General features: G+C 33.2%; 1 protein-coding gene across 5 annotated transcripts in view; it reads left to right on the forward strand.

Annotated features, from left to right (window-relative positions):
- LOC148610031 (uncharacterized) overlaps positions 1-5,837 on the forward strand; it is a 75,601-nt gene extending 69,764 nt beyond the window's left edge. For all 5 annotated transcript variants that reach the window (XM_088541926.1, XM_088541931.1, XM_088541928.1 and 2 more), the window contains 5 exons: positions 36-248; positions 1,709-1,804; positions 2,147-2,472; positions 2,760-2,955; positions 3,360-5,837. In XM_088541926.1, coding sequence (XP_088398052.1) covers positions 36-248; positions 1,709-1,804; positions 2,147-2,472; positions 2,760-2,955; positions 3,360-3,640 — 1,112 coding nt within the window. In that variant the 3' untranslated portion in view covers positions 3,641-5,837. The remainder of the gene's footprint in view (positions 1-35; positions 249-1,708; positions 1,805-2,146; positions 2,473-2,759; positions 2,956-3,359) is intronic.
- The last annotated feature ends 5,462 nt before the right edge of the window (positions 5,838-11,299 follow it).

Consider the following 11,299-nt stretch of genomic DNA (forward strand, 5'->3'; position numbering starts at 1 on the left):
AAGGTTTAACATTTTAATCTATGTTTATAATACAGGATACAGTTCAGGTGGAACACAGATACAGCCCTTCAGAAGTGTAGGATTAGCGAACTTTGCCTTTAATAACAATGTGACTCTGGTGCATAATACATTTATTTATGTGACTGCTATAGCAACCAGTGCTGCAGGTCTGAGGGGGATATCATACTCTGATCCTATATTGGTGGATCTCACTCCTCCAGATATCAAATTTATTAATGATGGAAGAGGTATGTATAGGTTACTTTTAGGCCACTTAAAGTTTATTTCTTGTTTCTCGTGACATTTCTTGTAAAAATCACTGATATGGAGAAATACATTTTGTACTCCGATTCCTACCTTGTAGATGAGACTTTTTCAAGTTTGTAAATTGTATACCTGCGAGAAATCTGTAAATCATTGTTGGCTAGCAGAATGCATTGGTCTGGTATAAAGAGTGCTGCATAAAATTATATGTAAAAGGCCAAATAAGATTTTACTGGTAAATTTGTATTTTAAGAAGACATAAAAATAACTTCTTTCTCATTCTGCATGACATTTTCATATATTAATCTTCCATTTATATCAAACACTGCTCCTGGTTGTGACATGGTAGCATGCTTGTCTTGGAGTGCAGGAGGTTGGTGGTCCAATCCCTGCAACCATAGACTTTAAATTTAATAGTCACTACTTGTCTTCAGTATTTAACTTGATTGAGCGATGACTGGTTGGCTTAGTCAGAAAAATGTGTCTGATTTGGATGGCATGCCCACCTGGGGCTGTTGCCTCAGCGAGCTAGCACAACAGAGATCCATTTCAGAGTGTCCAACTTCATGTACAAGTAGTACAAAGCAGGGTCTGTTCAATTTATCAGTCTTTCTTGTCTAAAGATGTTAAAACATAATCAGTCAATCAATCAGTTAAATCAATCCCTATACATTTGATGTAGAATTGTGACTAGACAACATAGACTGAGTCTGGGATGAGGCATAAGACTTCAGTTGTGACTGAGTCAAGACATCAGTTGTGACTGAGTCAAGACTTCATCAAAATTGGACAAATTTGTTGAGATTCGTTATGACCAGGTCTAAGAAATTATCGGATTTAGTCAGATAAGTGGAGAAATGGATAAAAAAGTATCCTTTTTTATACTTTTTAAATGAAGTTTTGGTTATTTCATAAGAAATGAAAGAGAGGTCCCAAGAACCTATTAATTTTTTAAAGTTGGCCTATGCAAATGAAACATGAGTTTCATGTTAAGCCATTTTTTTTTAACGTATTTGAATATCCAACTGCTGACACATTTCAGTATTTTTTGTCAATATGTTGAATACTTACAATAATGCATAATTTATTTATGTTCAGACGTAACATTGTAATTTTTTTGCATAATTATTTTTTTTTAACTTCTATTAAATAGTATTTGATCAATGCTTTTTTTCATTGTTCATTTACATATGTCAATTACGTACAAAATTAATGCTTTTTTTCATTGTTCATTTACATATGTCAATTACGTACGAAATGATTGCATCAATGCATGAGGTTTTGTATTTCATGCTAAGATTTATTTTTCTATGATATGCAAAATTGACTTTTGATTTTTCATCAGGTTTCAGCTGGTCAAAGTGTCAAAAACATGTTTTTATGTGAAAAAAAAACAGACTTTGATTTACATAGCATGCAATTATATTTAAATGATATATTTCAGGTGGAGATGAAGATGCCTGGATCTTTAATGAAGTTGTGGCTAACTGGGCTGTAGAAGACTTAGAGTCTGGCATCAAATTTTGTAAATGGGCTATAGGTAAGTTGTTTCAGAATTACAAGGGAAGTGCTCCATGTTGACATTATACTTATTAATCAAACAAGATATAAGAATAATACAAGATTTTTCTAATGCTGAACCAAGAAAAAAAATTAAATGTAAATGATGAGAATAGATTTTATAATAAGACTTAAAACCTCTGTTTTATCCTATCATTACAGCATTTTCCTTTTCAACACCTTATGATATTTCTGCATAATGCATGGTTTATGGCAAGGAATTTATGGCTCAATTTCACAATACAGGGGTTTGATGAACTGGAAGCCTTTGCAATGTAATGAATATGAACTATCTTTTATGACTTGTTATTAAATTTTGCAGGATACACACCAGGAACCACGGAACTTCTACCTTACACTGAGGTCACAACTAACTCAGCATACAAGGACTATGACTACAGTCTCCTGGAAGGTTATACTGTATATACCACTCTGGTCTGTGAGAATAATGGTGGACTCTCATTCTCCAAGTCAACTGATGGAGTCAAGATATCCAGTACACCACCATCTACTGCCAATGTTCAAGTGGAGGTAGTTTCTCTTTCAGCTACAGAATACAACACAGTGAACTCGTATCAGGGTGTTACTGATAACATGAGAGTCAAGTGGTCAGGTTTTGCTGATCATATTGGTATAGAGACATATCAGGTACATAAAATTAATAATATTGCATATAAAAACCTGTTATAAATGCATAAATGTAATAATCTTAATTATTTATACACTTAAAAATACAAATAGAAAATTCTGCTAACTATGTACCCATATTTAGCAAACTAAATACTAATAGGTGTTTAGTTTTGAATATTTTCAACAGACAATGTTTAAGATAAAAAATAAATTACAATTCTTATTATTTATAGGTTTCTGTAATAAGATCATGTAATAAAATGTGTATTCCTGATGAATTATACAATTTTTGTTTTTCATTGTAGGTTAAGTTCCCTAACGACAGGAGTGAGACAATGTTCTTCCCTGACAACCAGGAAATCCTCTACACTCACTTCACAAAAATGTCTCTCAGCGACCAGGTTCATGATATTTCTGTACGAGCTATGAATAAATTGTTCCTTAAGTCAACAGATGTAGAAACAAATATCACTGTTACTACTTCAGCTCCAGTTGTTGATGGTAGGTGTTTTTATGTCCATCTGTCTCTCCAAATATCTCTGTTTCACTCCTTAAGGTGTTTACATGCGTTTAAATGTACAATATAAGCCTTCTTTTAATGCCTGATGGGAGCATTCATTTAAATGCATGATACAGGTGTTCCTTTAAAGGCATGTTGTGAGCGTTCGTTTATCATGCATTAGGTAAGCTTATCATGTGTTGAAGTGTCGTGCATGCAGGAAACCTAAACATCTCAAGGAGTGTACTACTTCATTAAGCTGATGCAAGTGTTTGTCTGTCTGTCTGTATGTCTGTCGGTCTGTCTGTCAGTCTGAATATGTGTTCACTTTCCATTTTACTTCTTTAAATTGATTACAGTATTTTTTTTTATAATATTTATAAGATATGTTTGTTTTATCTTTCAGCATCCAAAGATCTTGCTTTATCATACAGCTCTGACCAAGTGGTTGTATCTTGGGACAGATTATTTACAGCAGTATTCCCCCTATACTATGAAGTGTCAGCTGGCACATACAGCAGTGGTGTCAATATTATCCAGTGGCAATACACAAACCAGACAAGTATTACATTTGGTATTCCTAAATCAGTAAAGGCTGAGAGTGGAATGGATGTTTTTGTCACCATTAAAGCTGTATCTGTTAGTGGGCTTACTGGTCTAAAGACAGGAAAGTTTAAGTTACCTTAACTCAGTATGCATTAGTGCTAATTCTTCTGATTTCCTACCTATTTTTAAAATGGTACATTCTTCATTGTTTAATTTCAGTAATGATTTTACCTTTTTTTGTATTTTTCAGGAGGATTTTTCTGTATTGTATAACTTGAGTAATGATTTTGTCTCTTTTTTTGTCTTTTTACATAATGATTACCTCCTTTTTGTATAATTTGAGTAATGATATCTTCATTGTGTCTTTTAGAAATGGTTCTTTTTTCTTTTTTTTGTTTCTCACAATTGTTTTGTATGCACACCCTTGTATTATTTGTTGGCAAATCAGGTTTGTGACTGTGATATATATATATATTAAATCAGGATTATTGTAGTCTTTTCCAGCAGTCTCCTCTTTCCTCAACTTGTATGGGCATAGTTCTCAAGAGTTATTTTTATCGTGGCCCAAAGTGATATTTTTAATTGCTTACATATTTATACATATATACTTAACACATTTGTTATTTTGTTGATCTCTTGCTAGCCACAGTTTGTGTAGGAATTGAGCATATTGTAGGGATAGATCTGGATTTTGGGGTTAGTAAGTTTTTGGAATGAAATAATATAGTATTTGAAAAAAAAAAAAATAGAGTCAAAAAAAAAAAAAAACGTGAATACAATTTTTCCCAAACTTAATTTGGTGGAAAAACTACACAATTCTAAATAATGGTTTTTACTTAAATATACTGCATGTTATGGTTTCTTCCAAATTTTGACGATTCTTTGCTTTTTTCAGCAAAGTAGACATTGACTATATCTGCATGGAAATGAAATTGTATTTATGCTTTGCTTCTTTATGCATTTTATCAGGCCGTCCAAAACCACATATGTGATAGAAATTTTTTTGATACAGATTTTAATGTGTTTTTTTTCTAGTTTGTCCTTTTTTTTGTATTTAGCAGAGCATCCAGGCAAAAACCAGGTAGTGGGTGGCACATGACTAATTTTGTTTTTAAAAAAATTTTAAATTTAAAAAAAATCTATTTCATATCACAAATGCATCCTTTCTCAAAGTGGAATGTTGGTTTTTGATTAACTACATTTAAAGAGAAATAAAATACATAGTAAGAACTGAAATTCCCTGAAAAAGAGAAAAACTGTCTAATTTGACTCTAATCTTTAAAAAAATATGTTTACCATTTGACATACAATTCAATGGTATAACATCTACCCTATGCCACCAATATTATAGGATCTGCCTGATTTTTTACATGGACAGTCTCTTAAGAGTAAACTGAACTGTTTTATGATTTTGTAATGTTTAATTAGATTTATGGCATGAAATCGTTATATGCAATACAGTTATTTCAGTTTCAGTTAACTTTCAGTTATGCACCTGTTTGGTAAATCTTTCAAAATTGCAATTAAAAAAAATTATTTAAAAGTCTTTGCAAATGTAAAAAACCTGAGTATGTTAATCATGGAGTGATAATAAATACTGTAGCCAATGCAGTCTGCTGTTACAATAAATATTGCTCTGGTATTCTGAAGTATTAGATTTATTGATTTTGTACTAGTTATTTAACTTTTTTATGTGCGGCTGGTTCATGTAAGTGCTTCCTTTATGAAATGATTTGAAGTGTGAGTTTAATCATGTCAATGAGATACATTGTGCCTTTTTGTTATTTATTTGTATGTTTTTAATTTGGGCAATTGTCTCATGGGTTTTTCTACCTTATCTTAATTTTACTGTTAATATAGTGCTACTGTTTTCTTATTGTTTAAGTAAGATTTTTTATGTGAGCTTAATTATATTCCTTCCATTGTTTTTCCTTTTTTGCACTCTGTATGATTTATTGAAAGACAACCCTGTCCATATCAAACCCTAAAGGATGGTTCAGAATGTTAAAATCCCTAGTATTTAAAAGAATCAAATGAAATTATACTTACATTTGAAACTTGTGCCAAGATTTTTAAAATAGCTAATTTTTTTTTTATCTTAACACCATATGTTTTGTTAGATATGTAATATACTGTTAGGTATTTCTCAGGATTGTGCAACTGATTCTTTTTACATAAATGCATTTATAAACAGTTTTATAAAGTTCAGAATGTTTTTAGAATTCATTTATTTTTTCTATCTTTTTTATAAATTTTCAAAATATCAAAATGGCTGTGATATTTTGAAAAAAAAGTTTTGTTTCTGTTATCTGTTTAAATAAAAAGATTAAGTACTGTACATGTGTTTCTTAAACTGTCCCTATCCATTGTGCTTAAGGAGGTAGACCTAGGAAAAGGGACACAACTCTTACAAATCATTGGAACATTTATATTCAGCATTATACATCAATCTCATCAAAGCATCAAAATAACTTGGACTGATTTCATTCTGTTTCAAATGAAAGCTTGAAATACTTTAGTGAAATTTAATATGATGCAAACATATCACTGATTTATGAGTTATGTCCCTTACCCCAGGTCTACTTCCTTAAATGGCTTTCTTGGGATTCTTTCCATTTTTCAATACACTAGACTGCTAGCAGAAGAAAAACATGCTGCTGAATGGTTCTGTAAATACACTGATGCAGTTAGGGGCACTACAGTGATTTCCGTTTTTTTTTCAACTTGTTTTCATGCCACCTATCCCAACCCTTTTTTGCACTCTGTATGATTTATTGAAAGACAACCCTGTCCATATCAAACCCTAAAGGATGGTTTTTAAAAAATCTTTGCAAATGTAAAAAACCTGAGTATGTTAATCATGGAGTGATAATAAATACTGTAGCCAATGTAGTCTGCTGTTACAACAAATATTGCTCTGGTATTCTGAAGTATTAGATTTATTAATTTTGTACTAGTCATTTAACTTTTTTATGAGCGGCTGGTTCATGTAAGTGCTTCCTTTATGAAGTGATTTGAAGTGTGTGTTTAATCATGTCAACGAGATAGATTGTGCCTTTTTGTTATTTATTTGTATGTTTTTAATTTGGGCAATTGTCTCATGAGTATAGGAAACCTTTCGAGCCAATATAACAATAGCATGAATGTGATGAATTTATTTGACAAAAATCCAAGACGGGAAAGGAGTCATGGCCATCGCCACTATACGTCACCTAAGTTACATGATGTCTCCATAGATGGTCTCCTTCCTTTCATACAAAAACCTCTTGGACTTCATCACATTAGAACCAAACTTTATTCTATACCTCTCACTCTACTACACCCCCTTTACAAAACAAGTCTTGACACTCCTGTTTCTGACCCCACCTCATCATTATACAGACTTGTTGCCATCATTTTGCATATTGGTTTCCACAGACTCTTTAAACCAGTTTGTGTGAAAAGTCAAGATGAAGAAAAACGATCATTTCTTCCACTACCGTTTGTCAACAAAGGTATAGATGCAATTAATTTGGCTAACATCCTCCATCACAAAAACGTTACCAACAAAATTCCCCCATATTTCAAAGACAAATCCACACCAATTATTTCATATTCCTATACTTCACCCATTGCATCCAACATTTTCAATTATAAAAGGCTATTGCAGAACCTCGAGATTGAGGACTTCAAGGCTAAACCACCTGACTGTTCTTGCAAAAGCTCTCCATTCAAATATGATCCTTCTGGCCACGTCGTTACGGGAGATTTAACCACTATCGAAAACGAATCTCTACGTAATATCCTTTCTAAAGGTCCCAAGTACCGTGAACCACGCTCCATAAATTGGAATTATAACTTTAAAGTTCTTATGGATGCCGTCGAGAACTATGCAAGAAAATGGATAAAACGATAAAGAAGACATTGATTCTCTGTCAGAGTGGTTAAAGGCCGTGAGGTCTTTAATTTTGAAACGAATGAAAGTTTTAAGTAGGTCAATGAGTGCCAAGGCTACATCAGTTTTCAAAGACCCCGATGTAGCAAAAACATGGTCTACTAGCCCAAAACAACATTGTTTTTGTCTGCAAAACGTTTTATATCCAATGTTTATTATCAGAGGTAGTCGTAGAAAATAATAGCAGTGATAAGACCTATACTGCTACCACTCTCTCCAAAGAAGAGATTGTGGAAAACCATAAATCTGTGCTATCCTCTTTTGGTCTCTCTACCAAGGACGATGATTGTGATTTACCGTCTATGTACTGGATTCCTAAACTCCACAAGAATCCATACAAACAACGTTTCATAGCTGGATCTGCAAAATGTACCACCAAACCTCTTTCAAAACTTGTAACTTCTATACTCACAACTGTCAAAGAGGGTCTACAGTCCTACCACAACATTTGTTACTCCCGTAGTGGTATTAATTCAATGTGGATCCTGAAAAATTCAAAAGATCTTTTGGAAACAATCAGTTCAAGACTATTATCTAAATATAATAGCATTAAAACCTATGATTTTTCAACACTATACTTCTATTCCCCATACTCAGTTAAAATCCCGACTTAAAAACATTATACATCGCTGGTTTTTTTCAAAAAAGATGGTACACCTAGATACAAATATATAGTTCTTGGTCGAGATTCCTCATACTTTGTAAGAAATAATTCCAAATCATCTTCCAAATATATAGAGGAAGATGTTTACAAAATACTGGAATTTTTAATTGACAACATATTTGTCCAGTGTGGTGGACGTGTTTTTCAACAAACGGTCGGCATTCCAATGGGAACAAATTGTGCTCCTTTACTTGCTGACCTATTTCTTCACTCTTATGAGGCTGACTTTATAGCTGATTTGATCAGAAGGAAAGAATATCGTTTGGCTAGATCCTTCAATCTCAGTTTCCGCTCAGTTTTCTCAGTGACGTGTTATCTTTAAACAATCCTAATTTCGGGGATTTGATACATCGCATCTACCCAAAAGAACTTGAGATAAAGGATACTACAGATACTGTGAAGTCAGCCTCATATCTTGACCTACACTTAGAAATCGATGGTAAAGGAAAACTATTGACCAAACTTTACGACAAACGAGATGACTTTTCATTCAGAAAAGTCAACTTTCCTTTCATCTGTGGCAACATCCCTTCGGCTCCTACGTATGGAGTGTTCATATCACAACTCATACGTTATGCCAGAGCTTGCCGAAACTACGCAGACTTTTTGTATCGCGCTAGAACTCTAACAAATAGGCTTCTGGAACAGGGTTATGTTGCTACAACATTGAAGTCATCACTACAGAAGTTTTATGGTCGTCATCATGAACTCGTGGATCATTATGATGTATCCATCAGCACCATGAAAACTGATTTATTCAACGGGTCATAGTTTGCCTTCCCTCGTTTGTCTACCCCGGACTTGACTTTTTATGAGCAACTCGGCGGGTGTTTCTAGAAAACCAGAGGACGCTTACCCTACCGGTGCACCTGGTCCATGCTCCCAGTTTTTAGTGGAGTCCGAGTTGCTCATTTACTTTTGTTAATTTGTAGGTATGATTTTAGTTACTTTATGTTCTTTGTTGTGTGTGCCTGTTTTCCATGTCTGGTCTTTGTCCCTGGATTACATTCTTTTGATTACTGCTATAACCTTGGTTCCCTTGATTACTCTTTCGATCCACGTATGTTCTTGCCTACAATGTGTAACTGAAAAAAAAGTTGCATATAAAACAAAATACCACTTTTTCTACATATTGTGAAATGTGTCAGATATGAACCTTGAAATAGCTGCATGTAGTATCTGTATAAACTAGATTTCTTCTGAATTGATTTTTATACATCTACACATTTTGTAGCCGTATTACAATATGAAAGCTGTCATCTCTGTTATTGTCTTTGTAGACACATAGTTTTTGTGAGATGACTTGACTAGTACTTGGTTGATCTTGATAGATTTTTAAAACGAGGTTTCTAATAATAAAAGAAAGGTTTTTTCATTGAGTTTTAGGGTCATTGACCAAATTGCTTTGCGATGAATGGTCAAATAGGGGCCATAAGCAAACATTTTATAGAATTTAACTACAAAACTCAAGTATAAGCATAGAAATATTTATTACATTGTAACAAAACAAAGGTATTTATTAGATATAAACCTGAACAAAATGACTACCAAAAATGTCATGTTTTGATTGATTTATGGGTTATGAACTACGCCATTTGGGAATTGGAAGCTCAGAAGAGCAACAAAAAATCAATCCTTCCCGACACGCGTACATTATATTATACTTATGGGTCGGTTTTGTAAAAAAAACTCTCAACGATAAATGATCCTTCAATCATTTCTTGATCTACTGTACCTAATGAGGAAATAGGGAAAATATATCTCTTAAGATAATTTGTTACTTTGAATTATCTTGTATATTAGCAAGTATTTAGTTTTTTAATCATTTTTAAGCATTTTGAAAAAGAACGAAGAATATTATATTTATATATTTTTATTTAGAAGCTACCCCTTTACAAAGGGGGCACCAGCTACCAGGGTAGAAGTAACGGTGCGTCTATCATAGTTACAAAATGTACAACAGCACTGCTAGAATATTCAGCTGCATTAACAATAGAAAATAACAATATAAAATTCATCTGAGAAACATATGGTTATCATAGTACATAAAATGTTATTTCTGTGATTAAAAATATCAGCAATTTTCAAGAACATCATCGTGCGTAAAATATCAATCTCATTGAATGAGTCGTAAAATATCAATAAAATCTAGTTTTAGGGTAAAATATGACATAAAAAAACAAAACATCATTTCCATTAAAAAGTACTAATTAAGAATACTGCGACGAAAGTTAAATAATTCTACAAGGTACATTCTACCATAGAAATCATATGACATACCACCATCATCGCTAAAAACATAACCTGTATCACCAATAAGAAATAAAACGTTGGCACTTGGCGACAGTTCACTGAAGTTCAAGCCAGTATTTACAACCGAGTTGAAAACCGTATTATATTTTGACCGTATATGATCGAGTGTTGGGCACGTAAGTAAAAATGTTCTAAATCCTCGGCGCTATTCAAATCGCATAGCGGACACCGATCAGTTTCAGAGATTCTTATTTAGACTTAAGCAGTTCGTTCTGGCAAGCAGTTTTAACCGCGAGGATCTAAAGTCGCTAGTGTCATGTAGGTACATCTGCATTCCAGTTTTGATATAGCAGTGCAGGTAGAATGCAAGACTACTCTTCGAAGCAACATCAAGAAATAGTCCCTGTCTTGTGACAATGCCATACTGCCGACTGAAATTTTCCAGACAGGTTTCGCCCATTATCGTGTTAATCTCATCAGAGTAGTTTCAAAAGTTTTCGTTCCGACGAATCATTTCGTTTAATACCCGCTTGCACAGTCTGTCATTCGGTAGGTCAACAAGACGTTTTAAGTATGCAACTTTTTGTCGTTTTATGAAAGCACTGACTGGCTCCCACCTTAGTTCCTAGCTGGAACTAGTCGTAGAAACTAGCTGGAAATGATTAGAATCGTTTCAAGGTAATAACTTGGTATAAACAAACAGCATGAAACTTGCAAAAACATACAAAGAAAACTATTATAAATAAGGCTGTGGCTCGGTTTAATAGCTTTTCTTTGATAGATTGGCTATTTACGCGGATTTTGACGGACTTTTTGCGATCATCAAATCATTATTATGAATACAATATAATACAACTCTAATTAATCTGATTAACATTTAGTCAATCAAGAATTCAATAAAGTTGTTTACAGATAAAATCAAAAGCGTTTCCTATTTTTTTGCATAAAA

Source organism: Perna viridis, chromosome 8 (genome assembly GCF_037379345.1).
Source record: "Perna viridis isolate PV_CMFRI_1.1 ecotype Kerala chromosome 8, ASM3737934v1, whole genome shotgun sequence".
Classification (NCBI taxonomy): domain Eukaryota; kingdom Metazoa; phylum Mollusca; class Bivalvia; order Mytilida; family Mytilidae; genus Perna; species Perna viridis.